This window comes from Eptatretus burgeri, chromosome 8, assembly GCF_056783735.1.
Source record: "Eptatretus burgeri isolate ZD-2024b chromosome 8, Ebu_testis_v1, whole genome shotgun sequence".
Taxonomy (NCBI): Eukaryota; Metazoa; Chordata; class Myxini; order Myxiniformes; family Myxinidae; genus Eptatretus; species Eptatretus burgeri.
Window position 1 is genome coordinate 63,416,493 of NC_140968.1, and position 25,624 is coordinate 63,442,116.

The 25,624-nt window shown below is 42.4% G+C and overlaps 1 protein-coding gene and 1 long non-coding RNA gene across 3 annotated transcripts in view; one reads left to right on the forward strand and one right to left on the reverse strand.

Moving 5' to 3' along the window:
* The window catches only part of COL28A1 (collagen type XXVIII alpha 1 chain), a 233,479-nt gene that overhangs the window by 202,548 nt on the left and 5,307 nt on the right, over window positions 1-25,624 (forward strand). For both annotated transcript variants that reach the window (XM_085892289.1, XM_085892290.1), the window contains exons 32-37: window positions 285-321; window positions 2,943-3,091; window positions 4,201-4,609; window positions 17,551-17,771; window positions 18,403-18,481; window positions 23,862-24,079. In XM_085892289.1, the coding sequence (XP_085748415.1) occupies window positions 285-321; window positions 2,943-3,091; window positions 4,201-4,609; window positions 17,551-17,771; window positions 18,403-18,481; window positions 23,862-24,040 (1,074 nt within the window). In that variant the 3' untranslated portion in view covers window positions 24,041-24,079. The remainder of the gene's footprint in view (window positions 1-284; window positions 322-2,942; window positions 3,092-4,200; window positions 4,610-17,550; window positions 17,772-18,402; window positions 18,482-23,861; window positions 24,080-25,624) is intronic.
* LOC147021877 (uncharacterized) overlaps window positions 1-25,624 on the reverse strand; it is an 87,879-nt gene that overhangs the window by 40,521 nt on the left and 21,734 nt on the right. The window lies entirely within an intron of this gene.

Below are 25,624 nucleotides of genomic sequence, written 5' to 3' on the forward strand. Positions count from 1 at the left end.
GCAATTTAAATTTGCTCTCTTTGCCTGTTATACTTGATTTCAATGCATTAAGTTTTATATCATTTGCACATGATAAACTATATAATAACACAATGCAAATTATTTCCCTGACCCCCATTCTTATCTCTCGCCCCTCCCCCACCTCCTCCCCTAAAAAAAAAATACAACGGAATGATCAACATTGCAGAGAATGCATTTTCTTTCAATCCATAACAGTCAATCTTTCCGACATTAGTTCATGGCTGTTGCACACATTGTACTAATTTGCACTAATTGTGTTTCAGCGTGATGACATAATTAGACTCATAAAGGAGATTTGTGGTGAGTCCCTTAATGAACAGTTCTTTATCCATATGCAAGTTGGTTAATCTGTGTTTTAAATAACCACGCTCGTACATTGTAAAACGTTCTCCACATTTCCGTTGTTTGTCTGTCATCCAGTAGTGGACAACCTAAGCTAATCAGAGAGCGGCAGGTCCAGCCCTCCATACAACTCCAAGAGCTGCGTGACAACCTTTACTGGAATCCCAAACAAAAATGATAGATTTTATTATTACCTGAGCTATTTGTTAAATTATATTAATATGAAGAATGTAATGAAGGATTCAACATCAATACACAAGAAAAAGCATTGGAGTCATCAATATACAACTTACTCGACTTCCGCGTGACCATATTTTCCTCTGTATTAAAAAAAAAGAAAATCAGGAGTTGGAGCAGGTGCAGGAACATTGCAACTCAGCGGTGAGGTTTCCATCTGTCAACCCATTGTGTTTCTTGTTTATGATGTTTACCATCACAGACAATGTCTCTTCATGTATACAGATTGAACCAAAAATTGATAACAGCTTTGCAGTGCAAAGGTAGAGAACAAGGCCTGAAAAGACTTCTTGTAGTTGGTGAATGTCCCGTTCCTTCAGCTGGTTGATGACATCTTCCTCAGTGCATGCACAGGTCCTGCCTTCCTTATAGCAAAGCGTTCTAGAGTTGGTGAAAGTCCAATTCACATCAACTGGTGATTCAGGATCTTTTGCAGAGATTTATTCACATAATCTGGTTACGGTAAAGTGTAAGATCATGGAGGGGCAGAAGATTCCACGGGCAAGTTGTCCACCACTACTTTCATCCAATGTTTTAATTGGTTGTTTTTGAGGGATTAGCAAAGCGAAAAGAGTTGTAGGTTCTAAATTGACCCCTGCAATACCGATTTGGTTTTTCTTCTGTTGACCTCAATTTTTTGTACATTGATCTAAGGCTCAGGTAGGGGGCTTATATTACACATATGATGACGCATTTGGCAGGGATTTAAATCGAATTTACTGCACTTTCAATTGAATTGCAAGGATATTAGATGACTGCACAAATCAACACAATTTGTACGACTTGAACCTGGGTGACTCACTGACTGACTGATATTAAAGTTTGATACCTTCCGGGTGACGTAGAAAGCTGAAATTTTACGAGCCGCTGAACATCGAACCCGATACACCGGGGGAAATAGCAGAATCACCAGAAAGCATCAGCAAGTGAAAAAATAATTAAATATAAAAATGCAGGTGAGCAACCTGAGACAATGGGGAAGCATGGCAAGTTTGCATGCCGATGGACATCGAAGCCTATCCACCAGGAAAAATCACAGAACCATCGGAAAGTGTCCATATATGAAAATATTAATAAATGAAAAAAAAAATGAAAAATAAGTAAATGAAAAATCAAATTCAGGTGAGCAACCCTAGAAAATGGGGAAACATGGTTAGTTATTACTTACAATGTGTAAGCATACCCTGCTAGTATTGGAATAAAGGATGTAGAGTATTCCAAGTCCTATTGTTGACTAGAACAGCAAAGAGAAAATTACTTTGACAATGATAGAGGTATCGGTGGTGTCAACAGCAAGGACAATGGAAATGATCAATTACAACGGCAACACAAACAAAACAAAGGCAACTTTGTGTGAAATCTATACAACATGGTTGACGTCATAGGAATAAGTGGAATAATAAGTGTTGGAGTGGAAAATGTGGATGCAAGAGACTGTTTCAGCACAAATATAGAGATGATAATATGCAAGGATTCCCCAGAGAAATGAGAATCAGATGTTGAGTGGAGCAGCAATTATAATGTAAATAATCATCAATGATTGCGGAACTTTTATCTCAACAAGAACATCTTGAAGATAATGAACGCATGAGACTTTGTCGCTGCATTCCCATTTGCAGTCACTTCCTTTCCTGCCAATATGAATTCTTATTAACTGGTGCAAATATCATTGTAATTGAACTGTCAGTATGGCGTGTGGTCACACGACTCACAATGCAGAATTGTTTTCAGGATATAAAGATGGATATTTGGTGACAAACCTTTGAAGACAAGGATAATCTTAATACAATTCTTTGCACATACTCGCTGTGCACATACCTGCTCCAGGGGGAACATTTTCCCAAAATGCTATGAGAATTTCCATTTCACTTTGATGGCAAATTTCACATCTTGAAAATACTAGCATTGTTGTAAGCCAAGTGAATCGCTTTATAGTCTGTTACTTCCCTCAAAGCTATGAATGCTTCGAAGTAAATATCATTTCATTGTGGTTCTTGATTGGTTTGGACAGCATGGCACAACTATCTAATATCTTCCTTGGATGCAATCTTTGTGTCACGCGGCTCATCCTATTGGGAGGGAAGCTGTGGTATAACTTACAAAGAATATGCTTGTGATGATTTCCTGGAAAATAGCAAATCAAAGGCACAATAAGCTAAGGCTGCCACCACGGCTGGTGCTGACCTAGCATGCTATTGGTTCAGGGTTTTAATTTTTTTCTTAGCTTGTAATACATACAAAATTGCAAAACAGATGAAAAAATGCACCATGTAATGGTATTTTATCACAAAATGTCTCTGAATCGAAAAGCAAAATGTATTATTTTATCATTGGTGCTGCAGGGTGTGGAGTAAAATGCAAAGAGCAGCCAATGGAGTTGGTGTTTGTGGTGGACAGCTCAGAAAGTGTGGGACCAGACAATTTTGAGATCATAAAAGACTTTATGAGCACACTGATTGAAAAGCTGCCTGTCGGACGCAATGCAACACGGGTGAGTGGCTGCCAGGGAGACAATGGGTGAGGAATAACTTGTATTCCCTCTGTTTAGTGTATCGTGTGATTCTGCTGTTCCAGTGGTTTTTTCAGGTATTTTGGGTTTCTTCAACATGGCTGAAATGTTTCAGAAATATCACAATAGTTTATCAACTATGCAGTGATCCTAAATTGTTTTTGTATTTTCCAATTTCTTTGAAGCACAATGCTTGGATTCATTTTTCAGTCGACTTGAATGGTGGTAATCATACACACATTTTAACACATGACATGACGGGATATCAAAAAGTGGTGCGCCTGCCTTTTTGCTACCAAGTCTACCAAGGTGCTACCAAGGACTTAGGAATGTTAAGCAAACTGTTGTACTTTGCTTGCATTTACTTACAGATTTGAAAGATGCCGCACTGGTACCTTTCAACATTGGTAAGCCATTGTGTGCCAATAATGGATGGAATCAACAGCACATTGATTGAGTTACCTTCACCACTGTGGGAAGCAAGGAGAAGCTGATGTTTCAGGTGTTACTCCTTCATCAGAGATGATAGCTTTTTTTCTCCGACGAAGGTTAAAACACCTGAAACGCCAACTTCCCCTTTCTTCCCATGGTGGTTAGCATAACACAATCAATGTGCTGTTGTTTCCATCCAATTTTATATCTGTCTGCCAATGCAGATTGATTCTAGTCTTGACAAGCAAAACTAGTTCTTCATTCTGCATTGTGTGCCAATAGCCTGGTCAATCATCTTTTGGGGGGCGTTGAGAGGGAATTGGGTACCCCACATCACCAACATCGGTACACCCCCAAACTGATGCAAGCCCACAACCAGGTGCTGCATACGTATCAATGAATATATGACATTAGCAAAAAAAATTCTGAATTCATGGCATAAAGCCTGGTTATACTATTACATAATTGATTTGAAAGGAAGTCATTGTGACAAAAACCAAAATAATGTTGGTTTTAACGAACCAGGAAATCTCATTTAGGAGGATTTGCATCATTTCCTTTGTTTGAGATGTCTTTTTAAGTAGGATCTGTTTCGTTGCATCTTTCCGAAATGTGTTTTCATAAATATGGAACTTTGCTGCATGTTTCTGGACTCACAGGTTGGCTTGGTGCTCTACAGCCTTGAGGTACGGCTTGAGTTTGGCCTGAGCCAGCACATCACGGCAGGAAATCTCCGGCGTGCCATTGCCCGTGTGCCTTATCTCGGTGAAGGCACATACACGGGCACTGCCATCAGACGAGCGGTGCAAGCAGGCTTTGCGGGTGCACGGCCTGTGGTACCCAAGGTGCTATTGGTGATTACAGATGGTGAGACGGACCGCCGCGAACCCACACCCCTGGAGCAGGCAGTGCGTGAGGCGCAGGCTGCTGGTGTTGAGACGTATGCAATTGGTGTTGTCAACCGCACCGATCCGGCTCAGGCAATCTTCTTACATGAGCTTGACCTCATTGCATCTGATCCAGATGAAGAACATGTTTACCTCATTGACGACTTCAATACATTATCAGGTCAGAAGTCACTTGAAAGAATCCAACTGTTTTAACTCACAGTTCATGAACATACAATTCATTGTTATCACTAATTACATTTATACTGAGTTGTTATTGTACCTGAGATTTATGAAAAATGAGCAGTGGGATTGAGTGGTATCAAACACGTGTAGAAAAATGCATACCTCATGAAAGGCAGTATTTCTACATCGATGGATTGAGACAGAATAATTTAAAACTGTTGGAAAACATCTGCAAAGCATTTATTTTGATAAATATGTAGGAGTCAGGTTAAGAGCGTTCGATGGTTACCAGGGAGTTTTCTGCGCTGCTCGAGGAATGTTACGAAGCTGCACATAATCTCGGCCCCTGACTTTGCCAAAGCCTCCTGTGAAGGGAAGATAGCTCCAATGCCTCTCATGGAGTGAATTCCAGTGCAATTATTCAGTTGTAAAGAGAGGAATAACTTTATAACCTGGCAAGGCAGGTGTTTAACCAATCTGGTTGCAAAAATAAGTTAATAACATCTTGGTCTTACGACCAGAAATTCCACCAATTCTCCTGCCTGCTGAAGATGACATTTTTGTGGCGTACACCTTACTAGATCTTGTGTCAGCTTGCTGCCTTGTTATTCTTGAGTATAGCAGCCTTTGCCTAAGCAGCTGTGTGAAATCGTTTGAAAAATGTGCTTATAGTTTTTCACCAGAACGCTCATTAAGAGATCCACAAGTATTATGTCTTCAGCTTTTTTCACACAGTTAATGCATAGGAACTAGTCCATGCCACTTTCCAAATAATTTTGCTCTGTAGTAAGGTTCTGGCATTCACATGGAATTATTTATTCCGAACTAGGTGGCAGGAAGCGAACTAGTTCATTTCATGAGAAGGCATGTGGGTGGATGACGTGAATGCTGTACGAGAGATAAATTGATGCACTTGGAGATCCGCGTTATTGCTGCATTCATTATTTTAATGTGCATGCTTTCAATGTACTCTCACCTTGCACTGAGATTTCAGGCTGCCCATCCACAGTAGCGAGAGGTAATAATGTCATGACTAGATTAGGTTCTGAGGAAGCGTGTTGACAATCACGCAATAATTGCTGCAGGCAGCATCCTCGGTGAGTTACTCCCTCGGATAGAGAGTCATGCCCTCAGATAATGAGCTACGCTGCAGCAAAAGCTTGTGCCATGTTCACGCAGACTCACTCCGTACTATTACTGCAGTGTTGGATGGATTAACTCTGAAGTTTCAACTTACAAAGTTGCATTCACACAGAGCTCAATTTTCGAAACTTTTCATTTACTCTGGACTAACCCTGATGCGTGAGTTCACCTTTCGGCTGAGTTTACTTTCACAAGCCCACATAAAAATAGCCTATATTTTGTAGAGACAGCCATTTATGATCTAGGTTCTTTCGATAGGATTAATCACCGATCGTTTCCGCTTCGGCTTTGAACCATCCGCCAAACGAAGTTAAAGTTTCTTTTACAAAAAACAGTAATCTATTCCACTGCAGAATTGTTAGTGGCTGAGCAAGATAATCCATTATGTGTGGGAGAGTTTGAAAATAGTTGAATATGTCAATAGGGGGTTGCCAGCAGCGAGCAGCCTGGAAACCATTCGATGATTTTATTAATTTTTGTCGATAAAATAGTCTTCTGAGAGAACGAGGAGACAGAGGGTAAAAATAGCAGCTTGTGGACACCGGGGGAACGGTTGCAAGCAACAAGCAAGGGAAATAAAGACATGAAAAGAGTAGAGATAGGAGGTGAGGAAACACAATAACCTGCAATCAAGAGGATTGGGTTAGGCAGGATTAATGGGATTAGAAAAGATTGTGAGTCGGGATAGGGGGTGCCATGAGTTGGTTGTGAACCACTTGCTTTTGAGACCCTGGAGAGAAGGGTGCAATTGAATGTGCTTCCACGTTGAGAGAAAAGGGGATCAAATGAGAAGAGATGTGGTGCAGAAAGCATGACTTTTGGTAGTTTAATGAGGCGGGGGTTACTGAATGAATGCATGCACATTGGAAAAGTTGGGGAGGGTTGGAGAGCTGAGAGAGCAGAGCGAGCGAGACCAGAGTAAAAGTGCTAAAAACAGATCACTGACCAGTCTGTGATATGAGAGCAACATACCTTGTGCTTGAGCCTCATTACAGGAGTTGCTAATAATGTTGAAAACATTAAATTTCACAAAATCCAGGAGAGATGGATATGATGGTGGGCTACAGGCCCATAGGGGAGAGCAGCACTCCATTGAACTATGGGTAAAGGCCTCGTACACTATGCAAGAGGAATTATAACATCATCATAACTTTAATTGCTAGCTTCAAAACCATCAGTTATGTTTCATATAAAGATTATTGTAATGCAAGGAATTAGCTTTGTATAACATTATGCATGTAAAGGCTGCCTCCCAACTTATTAATTATGTATGCAAGCATTTCACTCTACCAAGCTAATTTTTGTTGCCTCTAATGTTGATTTACTTTTCATAATATGTGAATTACATGTCCATCAGTTTGTTTATAAGCCTTGAATAAGCAAGAAGAGGACTTGAGGGAGAGAGGGGTAAGGAAGGTGAGTGAGAGGAGGGGAGGTTAACCTCTGACAGTTTCATTGACAGGGTAATTCATCAGCATTTGCCATCCTTCAGATGAATGTAAAACTGGACGTCCTGTCTGCCAGAATTGGTGCAGGATTGAACGAAATGACATGAATTCAAACAGCACGTTCAGACAGGTTCAAACAGCATGTATCATTTTTATCCCCCGCCGGATGGCGGAAGGGGGATATTGTTAAAGAGATTATAACATGGACTTCCCTTGAGGAATGAGACTTGTACTGTGACTGTCACCCTGTCTACTCTCCATCATGGAAATGGAACTCTTCGAGGTGGTAATAAAGGCACTTTATTAAATGAAGTTGTTATTAAATAAAGGCAATTTTTAGTTGTAATTAAAATATAGCCGTATTCTATGGTACTGCCTTCCCTTCCCCTCCCCTCACACTTACCTCCTCCCAAACTCTCTCCCCCCTCAACTTTCTGGCGTCCCTGGGCAGTATTCGTGCCTTTATTTAATTACAACTAATATGCGATAAGCTCTAAAATCTCTTAAACAGAGTCGAAGTTGAAATTTTAAACTGTGGAATTGAGCTTAGCAGCAGTTCTGGCTTCTTAAAAAGGGTTCATTTGCTAAAAAATTTAAAAAAAAAAATAGTGTCTCTGAACACATCTCCGTACATTGTTGTTTGGATTGACCAGTATTATCTTAAGTGCCATTTTAGCCACATGATTACTTAAAAAAACAGATGATATAAACACAACACTTACCTCAATCTTCTCAGGAAACACTCGTCTCTCTGACTGATGGAGGCAAAAGGTCCAAACCCAGCTGACGTTTCCTGTTCGTTTGCCAACAATCCAATGCTTGGCAAATCGATAATATATTTAAATTTTCACATTTTGCTCCAGATTTTGACATTTATTTAATCTGAGATCTGATTCTCAAAATCCGAAATACTATTTTGATTACACACTTTAATTAGTCTGTGAGAGTAGATTGTGTTTCCAAGGCAAAGCATGTTTGAATAGGCCGAATCAAAATGGTGGCTAAGACACCTGCGAGGCAAATTTGGGCTGACCAAGGATATAATTAAGACTTTCATGGAGGTGAGCTGATAACTATCTTCAAATGGGATGTTTAAATTTACTCTAACATCCAATTTTCATTCATGCATTACCTTGGAGTTCCTTTAAAGGCATGCAAAGTTTAGGGCTGATAGGCTTCATGGTTTTGAAGTAATGGAGGAGGCGCACGCATGCGCGCACACACACACACACACACATTTATTATTATAGAGTAGAGACTATCTCATTCCAGTTCAAACCTATCTACTCTTTGTCATGCTGCTAGCTTTCCCAGGACACCATCCTATTCATTAACTACTCAAAGCAGAATAAAAAGGAAAATATGCCAGAGAGACCGGAGCAAAAATGTGCAAATCCCAATATGTGATACAAGAGTTTGTTGAAGAATATATAGGATGGTAAGTCTGAAGTTCACAATGCCAATAGCACCCCCACTCACTTTCCTTCTGGGTTCTGGGAGGGAAGACATATGGACAGCCAATGACATAGCGATGACAAAGTAAAGAGTCTTTGCAGGGGGGGGGGAGCAGTAGAATGGAAGGCAGCGTAAAGTACTTCATGCCCTGAAGGGAAAAAAGGACAATCTGCCATGCACAACAGAGTCTACCACCATATGTGGAAAAGCCAAAGCAACAAGTGAGACAAAGGCAGCATCTCACTTACAGGAACTATTAGCCAGGTTTTGATCCACTTTAGTCGGCCAATAACTCTGTAAGGCCACTTGCTGGAAACTACATATTTGCATAGATGTCTTTCTCCAAGTTTTGTGCAATGTTACTCCAACCTAGTCCACTTCAATCTTTGTAATATAACTATAAAATAGTAACTCTTCACTAGAATGGTGACCATGAATCCTTGCAAGGGTTATGGACCAATAGGGGGTGCTTGCTATGCACCCTATTTAAGCATCCATTACACCGTTTACAAGGATTTTAGCATCCGAGAAATAATAATGCTATGCCATATGGTACAGTTTGCCAAGCTCAGCTATTGAGGGTGTGGTGTAGTCATGCCCACGGGGAGGGGCATGATGATGATGCATGATGGGCGTGATGGTGGAGGAGTGGCCGTGGGGTTCGGCGAGGGATATGAGGTGTGCACGCCGTCTGAGGCGTGGTAGTAATACTGGAGTCGGCCGGCTCGTGAGTGTACCGCGTACGGAATAAAGGAGAGCCGCGGGCACAGTACGCCCTGGCTCGCACTCGTGCAACACAGCCCGGCTCGACTGTTCCTCCGCTTCGTGTCTGCCTGCTAAGCATCTCCCAATTCAGTACAGTACAGTGGCGACGAGGATCGGCGGATCGACGTGTGTAAGGGCGGCAAATGACCCGTGCGGTTCCAGGCTACGGAGCCAAAGGTCTCGCCGGCGCGAACATGGCAAAGGGTCGGTGCATGGCAAACGTACGCGTGCCCGCCTTCGTCGGAATCTACTTCGGCCACGTCGAGTGGGCAACGTTCGTTCATTTGGTTCATTTTCTTGTTCGTTTTGTTGAGGATATGCGTTTCGGCTCGAACGCGGCGTTGGACGTCGCGCAAGCTCTGGAGAATATCCGAGGTCTCGATGGTCGGGACACAGCAGATGGTCTAGGGGTCATCGCGATGGGCCAGGCACGCACGGCCATGCACACGGTCTGCGGCGCGGGTCGTGGGCGAGCGTGGCAATGCAATCACTCGGACGGCGGTCTGGGCTCTCGAGGTCGTCTACGGTGTGTGGGCCGAGGGTCATCGCCCATTGTTACGGTCATAGATGGCGGTGTGCGAGGCGATCCTTCCGTCCCGCGTCGAACCCTGCTTGCGATTGATCCGGAAATGACAAGATCAGTGGCAGGGGGGGGGAAGTGAGCGAGGCACGGATCGGGTGTCGAGTTGAGTCCACCCGTGCTGGCCGCGCGCATCGCATTCGGCTGTGCCGTGCAAATTCCACGGCAGAGGAGCATCCGGCACGGTTCAGAGATCATTTTATTTCTGGTCTGCGAGCAGCCATTGACATTGTCTGCGAGCAGCCATTGACCGACATCACATTCGACTCGGCGATCGCGACTGTTTCATCTATCGAGCAGACACCGGTGACCGCGCAAGTCCGCGCGATGGCTCAAGTGCCGCAGGGTGCTCGCACGCCTAGCGGTGCGGGACGAGAGCGCGCACCGCAGCACGGTCGCACCGGGAGCGAAGGGGCACCGCAGCACGGTCGCACCGGGAGCGAAGGGGCACCGCAGCACGATCGCACCGGGAGCGAAGGGGCACCGCAGCACGATCGCACCGGGAGCGAAGGGGCACCGCAGCAGGACCCCAGTGACCTGGAGATCAGCCTGCAGCCGGGGCATGATGATGCCGGCGAGCCGGAGCAGGAGCCGGGCTCGGCGAGCCGGACCCTTTTGGGTCGGGCCGGGGTCGGGTTAGTCCCTCCAGATGTGCCAGTGCTCTCTTCGAGACCTTCGTCGAATACCGAGGGCGAGGCGCTGGCGGCGGGGGCCGCGTCGATGCAGCGGGAGCCACCGTTCGTTGCTGCCTGCGGCGATGAGGTGCGCTCCAGGAGCGGCGAGAGCCATATCAGCTTTCGCGATGAGTTCCCGCGCTTCGGTGAGGCAATGCGCATCGGTGTGGTTCAGGCAGCTTCAACAGGGGGCGGTGCGCCCGTGGCGTTAAAGGGAGTCGCGAGTCGCAGCATCAAGTCGACAACCAAGAAGCGGACTCGTGATGTGGGTTGTGGGTTGTTGTTCATGGCATATGTGTTTTTCCTTGCTCTAGTGATGCAGTTTAACGTTGTTGAAATAAATGCCAGCAGTTCTCATATAAAAGTGGATGTGGCGGAGATCAGTCAATGGGAGTTGGATTATGGTCAATGTGATGTGGGGGCGAATAAAGAAGGTTTGTTAGCCTCCAGTTGCTCCAGGCCGCAGGTAATTGCTTTGTCATGTGCTGGGATTTTATCAAAAAGCGCTGTATCTGGAAAAATGAATTTACGATGCTTCGAATGTTATTCGTAATGATTTATAACGAGCCTATGATTGCAGTGTGGTTTAAGTGGAATTGCTCCCGTCTAGCGGCCGTGTGGGTCTCGGAGATCGACTCGGAACCAAGACTGGTGCCCTGGTCTGCGTTACCTCCACCTCTGATTGCGAGCACAACTCGCTGTGTTCGCTCAAGGCCGTTGGGACGGGCGTTGGCGTCTCGACTGATGGTGGTGCGTGAGTTGTTTTGGCGCATTAAATGCATGCAGCCAGCAGCGCTGTTCAGCGCCCCGGCCAAGGTCTAAGGCTGGCGCCACGGCTTCCAGATAGCGGGCTGCCGGCCTCGGGATGTTTATCTACGCCGGGTCTGCCTGGGGGAGTGGGCCGGAGGCGTTTGATGGGGCCGGAGGAGGTTAGCTCGAGAGGTCGTTACGACCTTGGCCAGGGTCATGTCAGCATGGGACACCTGGGAGGGGCGTGTTTGCTGCATAATGCCGCTGTGCTTCTCATTTTGCTGCTTCATATCGGTAACGCGGTCAGACCTGACCTTTGCTGCTCCACTCGCTCGCATCGACACATTATATGATGTGGTGTGCTATTATACTTTGTTATTTTCATTTTATTTCCATGATTATTATACGAAATCCTTCGTGTTCTGCATGCTTCTTATAATACTGATCATTTAATAATCATACTTTTAGGAGGGAGGAGTGTGGTGTAGTCATGCCCACGGGGAGGGGCATGATGATGATGCATGATGGGCGTGATGGTGGAGGAGTGGCCGTGGGGTTCGGCGAGGGATATGAGGTGTGCACGCCGTCTGAGGCGTGGTAGTAATACTGGAGTCGGCCGGCTCGTGAGTGTACCGCGTACGGAATAAAGGAGAGCCGCGGGCACAGTACGCCCTGGCTCGCACTCGTGCAACACAGCCCGGCTCGACTGTTCCTCCGCTTCGTGTCTGCCTGCTAAGCATCTCCCAATTCAGTACAGTACAGAGGGTAATCCACTCCATGCTGATGAAGCCCAGTGAGCCAAAAACGCATCTACGGATTGATTGATTCCCAAGTGATGGGCTGGCATTGTGAGAAAAAGAAAGATGCGTGGTTGAGTTGCAGGACACAATATAGCAGCTGATGCTGCTTCTTTGTGGTGAGTGATTCTGTCTTTCACAGACTCCACCCACTGCAGATTGCAGTTGAAGCCGAAAGTACCTTTTTAATTGTGAAAATAACTTCTACACAAGGAAATTCAATACAGGAGGCAATTAAGCCATACAAGTCTGTGCAATAATGCAAATGTCTAAGTACCCCCCCATACCCACTAAAATATACATGTCTCACTCAATTTACAAAACATCTAAGTCTGTTTCTGCTATCACCACCTTTATAGGAAGACTTTTACATGCATTTACTATTCTCTGAGTGAAAGACCGCTGACTTAGTACCGTCCTAACTCTCCTCTTGTTTACTCTGAAACTGTGTCCCCTGGCCTTGTCAGTGACCATTCTGCTGAAAAACCCTTCTGCACATATTTTGTCGATACACTGCTCTTCATTATCTTAAACATCCTCATCTAATAATCCCCTCCTTTCTTATGAATAAAGTCCTGTTTCTTTCAGCCGCTCCTCATAACTTCATGTAGTTCAGCATGGCATCAATCCACATGTTCTATATTATTATTCTCATTTTGTATGCAGCATGAAGGCTGGATCATTGGCTGAGGGTGCCGCTGTGCCATTGATGCAGTGCCCTCTATAGGGCTAGGGAAGAAATTTGGAATCTGTCCATGATACCAGCGATAGCTCACCTACTCTTCATGAAGGAGACCGTGAGATTTTTATCGTCCACCAACTAATGCTGGCAGATGGGACACCCAGTTGAATGTCCATCCAAAGGATGGCACACATTGACGAATCATCGTGCCTTGAAAATATTGCGATGACTATTTATAGACGGTCCGAGATTCAAACCCAGGGTAGATAGCTTAGAGGAGAGTGTGCGTACCTCTGGGCCATTCAGCCAGGCTTACTTGCTCTATGCTGAACTCTCATTATGGCAGGTCCATCCTCAGATGTGGTGATCAAAACTGTACACTATTCTAGATGAGGCCTCACAAAATTCCTATACACAGTCAACCTAATATCGTGAGCTAATGGGAAGAGAGTGGTTTGGTTCCTGGACTTCTAGAAAATATCGAGGAAGATTGATGGCAGCCAGAAACAAACACATTACAATTAAAATAAACAAGTACATATGTATATAATGCATGTTAACATTGAAATAAACATTAAAAATACAATAAATGGTGTAAATTAAATAAAAACACACGACTTTTGCCTTTTTAATACATTACAAAATAGTGAGGTGGGTTAGGGAAAACATATTAATATACTCGCACTATATGCTACCATAAATAGAAAACACAAGACTTAACTCGGGATGATGCTGTTAGAGGGGGGAGGGTGGAGTGGAGCGGGGGAAGGGGAAAGGGTGAATCAGAATGGGGAAAGAGAAAGCAGGGGAAGGTGATTCAGCGAATGGAAAAGCAGCATGAGCTTTATGACGAAGGCACCTGCAGCATTGCCACAACCCACAATGGAGAAGGGTAACACGATCTTTAAATCACCTGACCTTGAACTACAATCTTCCCTGCTTGGAGAGCAAGGTAAGAACGAGATGGCATCATCTTCCAGAATAATCCCATCTCATCAGTGTTAAAAACCTGTTTGGTCATAAATCCCTTCACCTTGATTTGTTTCATGAGAATGTGTATTTGAGAACAGGGGTTCGAATCCAGGTGTCGGAAATTAAGGGTTTGGGAAGAAGGTTCGAATACAGAGTTGGAAAATGAAGGTTTGGGAATGAGGTTTGAAGAAAAATGAAGGTTTCAGAATGAGGAAGAGTACAATTGGGAAGGTTCTACCTACAATCATTGACCCCGTAATGGCGACTCGTACAGATGCCCCATTTTTACCTCGAGCCAATAGATCTAACAACTTGATCTTTTTGCCCAATGTCATAAACTTTCTCTGCCTTTTGGCACACTAACTTTGCCCATTGCTTTACATTTGGGCACATTAAAAACGGTGCATGAGAAACAACACAAGGCTCGTAATGGGAGGTAATCGTTCACGCATGGGACACAAACGATGACTCATCTTAGCTCAAAAAAACACAATTGTTTAAAATAAAATCCCGCAAAAACGAAATCGGCACACAATAGGTTGCCTGCAATTGGTCAACACGTGTAATATCAGAACACACAATATTCAATATTTGAGGGATTACTGTGCAGTGTTAACACTACCTCTTTTGATTTATAATTTATTATAATGGGCCTCCATCCATTGTTGAGTGAGCACAAGGAGCATGTCCATGGTGGATTGACCTGGTCTGAAATCAAATTGGTGATCTGAGATGAAGTAACTGGAAAAAAGGAAGGATTTCATTTCAGCTGTAACGATGGATTACATGACCTTTCTTATGATTGGAAGTAAGCTGACAGGTCTGGAGATTCCATGACGCTGACTTCCCCAAGCTCAGTGGCTGTGTTTGTTTCATCTGACGGTCCTGTGTGTTGTGTCTCATATATTTGTCTATATGTTCATGTGTGTATGATGTGTGTGGCTGCTCCACTGTAAGCCTGAGATCTGCCATTTTGTTTCAGCCTAATCAAAAATGCCTTGCCTTGGAACAGGTCACACAGGCCTATGGTGTGCATTTGGAGACTGAACAATGCATCTTCTCTCATTAAATGAAGGTGCCGTTTTGAGGAAACAAAGGTACATTTTGATTACAACTCATGAAAGGAAATGAGGAAATGCATGTTTTGTTCACAGCGATCGCAGCACCAGTCTAATATACCCCGCCCAATGAAGGTACGTTCTCATAATGTTGAGGAATGAAAACTGGTTTTTAATTTTAAAAATCATTTGGTTTTCACCTGACTTTTCAAGGCTTATAAACAAACGGATGGACGTAATTCACATGTTATGAGATAACTAAACATTAGAGGTGCCAAAAATCAGCTTGGTAGTGAAATTACAGCATACGTAATTAATTCGTTGGGAGGTCAGGGGAATTATCGAGACATATTTATTATGTACATGTACTCGTTAAATAAGTTTACGTACACATTATTATATTAATACACTGAGCCATATTTTGTGGATTAACTGCTGTGGACTAATTTATCAGCTCACTGCCATGCTGGATGGAAGTACGTTAGCAGCCTTAAGCTCGCGATATTTCCTGGAAATACCTTCTTATTTCAGCCATACTTGCATACGTGATAATTGGATGGCCTCTGAGCATGCAATGGATTTGGTAAATGTAATAGTGAAGCTTTTCCTCATCGTCGGTTATAATTTATTACTTACTAGCAGATTTATCCAGCGTTGTGTGGGAAGAAAAACGTGAAGTAACACTTTGTTGCCAAAGGAAATTTGTAAATTGTAATACCCTCTTCTACCATCACCAGGTGGTACTACATGGTACACAATTACAGAGAGATTTTATGCCCCCCCTCCACCCCTCACACCCCCATGTGAGATCACGGCCACATGCATGTTACCCCCCCCCCCCCATGCAAAGTTGTATTTGTACCCCGAGTTTGTAAATTAAAAGATGTGGCTGTGCGAGAGAGAGAGAGAGAGAGAGAGAGAGAGAGAGAGAGAGAGAGAGAGAGAGAGAGAGAGAGAGAGAGAGAGAGAGAGAGAGAGAGAGAGAGAGAGAGAGAGACAGACAGACAGACAGACAGACAGACAGACAGACAGACAGACAGACAGACAGACAGACAGACAGACAGACAGACAGACAGAGGACAAGAGAAGAGATTTTTTCCCTTTTATAGATATAGATGAGCATGGTGAATGTGGTGAAGGACTGAAGGTTCGTTCACAAAACAACTTCTTCTCTTCTCGTGATGCTCTCCCACTTCTGCTGTCTTCCCCAATCTCATGAGAGTTCCCTTGGTCCCACCCACTTTCCCCCATTTTCATTTTTCACTGATCCCGATTCCCTCACAATTCAGTCCTGTCTCCGGCTCTCAGTGATTGAATAGCAGTGTGCCACGATGCTTCTGGTGTGGGTAAAGTGCACATTCATGGTGAACAGCAGCCCTTATAATACAGGAAAGTTATAAATGTATGATAACCCAGCTAACACACAAATTTTGGGCAAACGTTGGGTCAACCAATTGCAATTTTCTTACAACTGTTTTTACAACCAGCTTTTATAAACGTTTACGTCGTCCAGATGTAATGTGTATATTTTGTCAATAAACAAGGATTTATTTATTTTAATATCTCTAACTTGACATTTCATCATGAATTATTCTTGTTTTATGATGTAATTATTTGCCAGTTTTCCAAATCCCAGAGAGGAAGTTTTTTTTAACTACAAGTAGATGAGTGGCTCACAGAAGGTAACACCTTCCTCATCCCAAAATCAGAAGAAACCCAACTACCTCTCAAATATAGTCCAATAACATGTCTACCAACAACATAAATCTTCTGAGAGTATTTATCACAGAAATTATGTCCCACCACCTGATGTAATCAGTGTTTCAATAAATTTGGCATTTATTTGAAATTAGGAATTTTTTTGTCAATTCAAGAAGTCGGGGGTCTTTACATCTGGCCGGTCCTGCTGCACGAGTCCTAAAGTCGGTGGGAGTTTCCATAAAATTTCTCAAAACATTTTGTATTTGAGATTTTGGGCAGTACCTCACTAGTACTGCAATTGAACAAACCAAAAAAGTATTTAAAAAAAAAAACACAAAATCATCGCATGAAAGTCTTGTGATTTTATACCATTATCTTGTGTCTCATTTGGAACTGAAATTGGTGTCATTGTATATGAAGAATTTCTGAATGATATAGTATCTAAACACACTTGCTCACATCCATAAGAGTATCAGGAACTGCCTTGCTGCCAGATGAATCTTTCACAGTAGCAAAGAACCCACCCTTACAGATGGGTTAATTCCCCCAAAATGGGCATACTTTAATAATAATCGTTGTGAATTGTAATACCCCTTCCCTTCAACTCCGGGAGCAGCGTGATACCATAAATATATTTACAGACAGAGGATTGGGGTCGTTTCCCCAACCTGAACCCCCGGGACTATGAATTTTATTATGTCCTAAAATATTTCCGCACACACGCCGACTACAACCACCACTTTTCATCGCATTCCGTCCAGCATTTCACGAGTGCGTATAAGTCAAAAATACAAGCACAAACAAACGAACGTACAAACACACAAAGAGACACTTCTTGAATTACATCGTATGATTGTTGCATTCTTGCCACTGGTTAAGCAAAGTGGTTTCCTTGTTGTGCTTTCATACAGCTCTCGAGGCGAAGCTGGTAAGCCAGTTCTGCGTGGATGAGCAAGGGCATGTCGACTCCTGGACTCACCGTATTGATGGTGTCCAGCCTCATGTGCCAACCCCAGCACAACACACTAGTCCCCATTATGAGACCTCAACATTGGCGGCCACTGCAGTCACCACAAAATTCCCAAGCAGAGATGTAGAGAGGATGAGAGAACGCGATGAACAACAAACACAGGTTATGACATGTTTCACACTCCTATCATGGTTTGCTTTCCATTGAACTCCTATTCACCTGGCCAAGCATACATCACCGTGATACCTCCAGAAATGTAATATATTTACAAGTGAACATCAAAATATAATAGAATTTTATTCTCAGCAGTGCCTGTTTTAATTTTATCACTTGGCGGGTGAAATGTCCCATTGCACCTTGCATCTATTATTTCTTTGCTCGTTTTAACTATTCTACACTTCACTGCAGATTCAGCCTCAACCCAACCCATGCTTTTCTTTCCTTTGTGCTCGAATTAATCATTGTAACCTTCCTTCCAAATTGCTTTCTTTTCCCCACCTCCCATGCCTTAACCTCTTTTTCTCATCTTTCCTGATATCCTCCCATCACCCGCTTTCCTTTGCACGTATATGTAGATGGCCTTTTCCCGTAGTGTGACTGTGCAAAACAAGCAGACCACAGTGAACGAACAATTTTTTTTCACACTTGTTAATACAGCTTTCTTGTTCTCTCAAACTACTTAATTAAAATAAATATGATTACAATATTTGTTTTCCTGGTTACGTAGGATAAATTTGCGTGGTGCACCTGACTCGTGAATTTATTTTTTCCTCCACACGTTGTTAATGCCTAGGAAGCAAGACTTCCAAGCTGGGAAATTTCTGTTGCCCCCACTGAGCCGATTACAAATATTCCAGAAAAACGTCCACAAGGTAAATTTTTACTTTCACATTTTGTTGTGATTTTATAGTTTTTAAAAGGATTTTTTTTTTTCAGATTGAAGTGTAAGGTTTGGTGCTTTGATTCCTCTACAGTAGGCTTCTAATATATAATTTGTTGAAGCTGGAATTTAGAAAATTTTGAAATCAGAAATTGTTGGTGAAATTCAGCCACATTCAAAAGTTGAAGCAATATCGAGTGACTTGCATTGTGGGTTGTACCAATGAACTGTAAAACTCTTCCTTTTAGAATGTAATACATACTGTACTTCAAAATATTAACTTTATATTCAGGTGTTTTAATAAATTTTTTTTTTTTTTTTTAAGATTCCTAAAATTGTAGGGAAGACAAATGATTGTAAATTCCTACACATGTGAATTCCTATTGGTAGGAAAGGATTGTTCCCTATGGATTGAACTGTTTCTCATTGCAAACAGATGGCTTCAAAGCAATTAATAAAACAGCATTTGGAGCTGCTTTTTAACGTTTTTGTGGATAAAGTGTGTTAATCATGACTGCATGATGCCTTCATGTTTCTGCGAGTTGTTTTTGTTGTTTGTCCATGTTGTGACTTGGATAATTCAATGCCCTTTATCCTTTTTGGTACCACTCTGGTATGGAAAATGTTCCTCCACTTGGAGACAACATATAATATTCCCTGGCGTCATCTCTCGTGCATTGTCTCAGGTCATATAATTTTTAATTCTCACATGCCAAACCTGAAAAAGATGTCACCCATCCTTTCAGATTTTCTCTGATGGTAATCTGTAACAATTTAATTTATTTTTTGGACACAGACATTTGTGAGCACGCACCTGACCGAACACAAACTTTGCCAGAGTTCATGCTTTCTCCATATTTTCACCTATATATGGTTACCCAGTAATTATGTCAAGTCGTGGCCAACTTCTGGTGACATTCATGATCAGATTTCTCGAAATGTCGCTATCCTGCACTGCTTCCTGAAGATCTGGCAGAGTCTGTTTGGTTGCAGCTTTTCCCCATAGATCCAGCACATACACTGTCTGCCTCTTTGTCTTCTTCCCTCAACCATACCCAGCATGGTTGATTTCTCCACTTTCGTTTTCTGCATACATGACTTGTCCAAAGTATGACAGTTTCTGTTTTAGCATCAGTGCTTCTAATGTACAAGTAGTGGACAACAAAAATTGTAAACACCAATGTAGAGTCAATAAATATGGCGTTGGACCACCGCGTATGGCCAGTATGGCCTCTATGTTCCATGGCATAGAGGCCACCAGTGTCTGGAATTCTGCAGGAGGGATGCAGCACCATTCTTCCATGAGAAAGTCAATCAACTCACACCTGTTTGATGGAGGTGGGAAATGGTGGCTCGGGCATCATTCCAGAATATCCCATAAATGTTCGATTGGGTTCAGATCTGGTGATTGAGAAGCCCATCACAAATGCATCAGTGTCATGCTCATCAAACCATTCGGCCACCACATGTGCTCTGTGGATGGGGGCACTGTCATCATGGAAGACACCCCTCCTGGCAGGAAAGAAATGCAGCAACATGGGGTGAAGATGATCACTCATTACCATAAGGTAGCGATTGGCACAGACCTTGCCGTATATGGGAATGACCCCACCCAAACCATGCCAGGAAAATGTGCCCAAAAACATTACAGAACCACCACCAGACCCCTTCACTATAAGAACCAAGCACTCAGGATTGTGGAGTTCTTTTGGTTGGCACCACGGTGCACTTGCCCATTTATCGAGAACTTGGTGAAGGATGATTCATCTGACCATATTACATTTCTCCACTGCTCAGTAGTCCATTGCCTGTGCTCTTTGCAACACCGGACTTGCAAACGTGCATTGCCAAGTGTGATGAGTGGTTTGTGCATTGCAACCCGACTATGGTATCCCACTCTGTCGAGTTCTCGGCAGACCGTTTTTGACAAAACTGGCTGCTCGCACCTTAGGTTTAAATTTACAGTTAATTGATCTGCAATTGCTTGCCTGCGTTGCCTTGCACTTAAAATTAATTCACGGATATCACGACCCTGGTGTATGTGCTTCCGCCCACTGTTGCCCTTTGCTGATGATGTTTTTCCCTCAGAGTTCCATGCAGACATCACCTTACATTGCTCGTGAAACATCAGCAAGTTGAGCTCTCTTTGTCACTGAAGCTCCTGCCAAACACACACCAACAATCACCCCTCTTTCAAAGTCAGAGGTCTCCTCTTGCAGCCATGGTTATAAGCAACCAAGCCTGTGCTGCATTTTTAGGCATGACCTCAAATATTTCTATTACAATTTCATCGGCACCTGGTGCTTTTCAATTTTCCAGCTCTTTCAAGATCTACGTACCTCACATTCTATCACTATTGATTCTTGCTCGTATTCTTTTCTTTTGAAGGTTGCCATCATATTTCGATGTCGTTTGTGTAGAGTTTCGGTATACCAGTAGCACATCCTTTCTTTCACCTGTATTTCTTCTGTCAGATCATTTCCTGTTCTACTCTTGAGGACCTCTGCATTTCTATGCATTACCTCTGAAATATTTCTGTCTTTCCTAGCTTGTCGTTGGAAGTCGGCATTTATAGCCACTCATTGTCCTCTCTTGCCTTTGGTTTTCATCTCTCCTTCATCTATTCTGTCTGCAATATGTATTGCTTCTTTTGAAGCCATTTCATCTTCTTTGTTCTGCTTGTTTTTAGGATGTTGTTTTTGGCCTCTTCCTTAACAATGCCTGTGACCTCTTGGCTGGCCAGGTGGAGATAATTAATTAGCCCATCCCCCATGCAGCAGAAGACAGGATTTTGCAAGTGTGTGTGTGTGTGTGTGTGTGTGTGTGTGTGTGTGTGTGTGTGTGTGTGTGTGTGTGTGTGTTTGTGTGTGTGTTTGTGTGTGTGTTTGTGTTTGTGTTTGTGTTTGTGTTTGTGTTTGTGTTTGTGTTTGTCCGGGCTGTAACTTTTTTACCATTTGAGCTTTTGTCATCAAATTTTCAACAAAGCTTGATTATGAGAACATGGAGAAGACAAATTAAGAATTTGGTCAAAAGGTCAAAGGTACCATTTAGCATACAGAAGAAGAAGAAGAAGTCCAAATACAAAGTGGACAGGCTTTGCATTTTCAGATGCTTTCTAGTTTAAAATGTAATTACTTTAAATATCACATACAATCTATCAGAAAGTCACTGGACTTCCTATGTAGGGATGACCCAGACAATCCATGATAGGTTTAACTCAAGACAAATCCTCAAAAAAAATAAACCAAGATACAAACTTTGACATCGATGAAGTACCTAGCAGTTGTCTGTGGAGGATTTCACATCCAATAACATTAATTAAACTTTTGGATAAAATCGATAAAATACAAAATTGACCAACCCAAAATAGCCATTAATTCTTCTTATTCTTCTCTTCTTTAGAAAGCCAAACTCAAAAATGGTTTGAACTCAAGACTTGTTTTAAACACGAATGTACTACATTTTATAGTGGGAAGATCCATGACTCGTCAAATGTTTTTTTAATACATTGTCGAGGCTCGTATAAGAGCAAACACAGAACGTGCAACAAGGGGAGCAGGAGATGAGAGGTGGGACAGAGAAGGACAAAACAGTGGGGAACAGAGACATTAGGAGATCTGTGGAAGTGAGAGTGATGGGGTGGGGAACAAAAGCTAAACAAGATGGACACTACAGGGACTTTCAGGAAGGAAAGCAGGGAATTTGAAGGAGATGGGCTTGGGGTGGATTAACGGGGGTAGAAAAGATTGTGGTTTTGGATGGAAGAAGATAAGAGATGGTGGTGAACAGCTGTTTTGAAGACCTGGATGGAAGAGTGGGATTTAAGAGAGTGTGGGAGTTTGTTCCAAAGGTGGGAAAAAACGAGAAATGAAAGAGTGAAGGTTAGCAGTGATTCTTGATTTTGGTAGTTTACCAAAAGGGGGTTGCTGGCGGACCTTGAGCGCCCTGCAGAAATATGAGGGGGTCATCTCACAGACAGCATGGGGGCAAGGCCGGAGAGGAGATGGTAGAAGACAGAAAGACCACTGACCTACCGGCGGTGAGAGAGTGAGAGACCCAAAGACTTAACCTCATCGCATTAGATACCAATGATTCTAAAGGCCTTGGTCTCCACAGCATGAATCCAAGAAAGGTGAGAGGCAGGAGCACCAGCCCTGGGGGGAGAGCAGTACTCCATTAAGGCTGCGGATGTAAGCTGTGTATGTGGTCAGGAGCTCAGGTATGCCAAGGAAGGACTTTTCACAATGGAGGATGCGCAGTCGGCATCCTGGCTTTGGAGCCAGGCTTTGGAGGCCAGCTTGGAGATGTGGCTTTCCCAGGAAAGATCACGGCAGACATCCATCCATCCATTGGGACCATACTCTGTGAAGAGCATTGGTGCTGCCTAAGCTGTCTCCTGGGCTATTGGGCAAAATCCTGGAAGGGACATCACTCCAACAATATATACATTCATACACTACCAGTCAAAAGTTTTAGAACACCCCCATTTTTCCAGTTTTTACTGAAATTTAAGCAGTTTAATGTTTCAATGTACTCTGAAATTAAAGCAGAGAACAAATAAACAATTGGAGATAAAAAAATAAATCATGGAATCCTTTTGTTGAACAAAATTTAATCTACATTTTTCACTCATCAAAGTCGCCACCTTTTGCAGATATAACAGCTGAACATACTCGTGGCATTCTTTCTACAAGGGATATCAAATATTGTTCGGAAAGGAGAGTGTCACAGGAGGCAATTACATTCTGGGCGAAATTATCCTAAATCCCTAGCAAATTAACACAGCACCACCCCCTGTGTGGTGACACATAACACTTAAGCTCACAGTTTCCCTATTTAATTTACATCGAGATGTCTCCTCCACATCCACGGACCAAGCAACTCTATACAATCCTAACTTTCCTATGAAATTCCTCCATTTACCCCATAAACATAATAACATATACTGTATTTGTATATGTTTGTGTGTATGTATGTATATATACATATATATATATATATATATATATATATATATATATATATATTATATGTGTGTTGGTGTGACATCACCTAAAAAATTTTTTTATTATTCACATATTGCATCAACGTTTATATTTCATTTCATCATGCGTGGAATTGTGTATGGAATGTTTGTCAACAAATTTCAAGGTGGCCTAGTTTTTACGTGGTTAACATGGCAGAATTTCCCTTGTCCATGTAAAAAGCAATTTCTGAAAGTGAATAAATATGTGACACATTGTACCACATTCACAAGAAGGTAATTATCCACCTGCACTGTTTTTTAGAGGACACTATACACTTATTATGTTCAGGTAGGTGGGGTGAGCTGATGTAAAATTGTTCCTCGTGTCATCTTCGGCTTTCTGCAGATGCAGGCTGTAATGAACCAATGGACACGGGCCCTTGTCGAAGCTACATCATCAAGTGGTTCTATGACCAAACAGCAAATGGTTGTGCACAGTTTTGGTATGGAGGTTGCCAGGGCAACAATAACCGCTTTGAGAGCAAAGAGCAGTGTCAAACTGAATGTGTACGATATTGGAAGTGAATGTTTACACAACCATCATGACATACTCCCCGAGTACAGGTAAAGTAACATTATCATTTTTGACTTTGATTGTTGCAATTGTGTTGCAAGCCGACTAGAATTTGTAAGTGTTCTTGTTAAAGTAACAAATTATTTTTCTCAACCAATTAATGAGAGTGGTATGCTAACCACTGTGGGAAAGAAGGTTCAACAACATTTTGGGCATACGCCCTTTTTCAAAGCAAGAGGACACTTAATGAACTCTCTATTTTTTTGCTGTGAAGAAGGGATTCATCACCTGAAACATCCTCTTACCCATGGTGGTAAGCATTCCTCTCAACATTTGGTTGAGAAAATTTATTGTCCTTATTTTTCCACATACACAGACAGACTCAAGTCATTATAAAGACTAGTTTTCCACTTTAGGTCGGATTGTTTGCCATTCACTTATGAACACAAAGCTCATAATTCTGGGGTCCCTGGTTCAAATTTCATTCTACAGCAAGATACTTTTCCATCAGTGTTATATAACCAATCCCAGTGGCATAATTCCATCTGATAATTCCACTCGGGTCAAGTCGTCCATTAAGGCCCTTATGTGGTGGCATCAGTTGCTCTTCTGTTCTCTTTCTCACTCCTTTACCCACTTCAATTGCTGGAGTATCTCGATTGTCAGAATAAATAAAGCTGGACAAATATTGCAGCCCAATGTAATGCCATTTTCAATATTTTGCAAGCTGTGCTTATTGTTGTGTGATAAAAAAAATCACATGATGATTTCACCAAAATGTTGCATTATAAGGCTTGCCGTGTCACCGGGAACCCAAATAATTCATGTGCAAACTCAATCAGAATCTGTGCAACTCATCAGTCAATTTTAGCCAAGTCCAGACACATTATTTAACAACTTTTATCATTTGTTTCCTCGTGAATGGTTTTGCTCATGATAGCCAAGTGTTCTCTAAAACCTGAAAATCTAGGAATTACAGTCTTCTGGACTGATGTGTGTTGATCATTGAGTTAATCATTTTGCAATTTGTTGACCAAGTAGCAATTTTGTATAAAATATAATACTGTATCACCTACATTATAAAGAGATATTGCTCTTAACAAAATGGTTTTATTTTATTTCTGTTATTTTGAGTTTTCAATATCATCTGGTTTGCACCATGAATAAGGCAGAAGTCTTATGAGAAATAGTCTGGATTAATTCCTCCACTCAATGTAAAACTCATGGATATTTCTTAAATACAGGGTGATTTAATAAAATGTGGCCTTTAGTATTTCAGAAAAATTAATTAAATACAAGAGAGATTGGTAATTGTGAGAGTTACGAATACCTAACAGATGGCGTTAGCATGTAATGTAATGATTGCACAGCATCAGTCAGCTGTTACTCACAATCCCATGCTGAATGACAAGATAGTATAGTTTTTGATGTATAAAGTCTATCTACATTTCATTGAGGCACCATGTATTTACAACTAACTCCATTAAGATCTGGAGATGACTTCACCAAACCCTTCTTTATTACGATCCGACCTTCTCATCCTTTGACACTGCCCATGTCAAAGTCTAGTGCTTTATCCTAAACCCAGCCACATG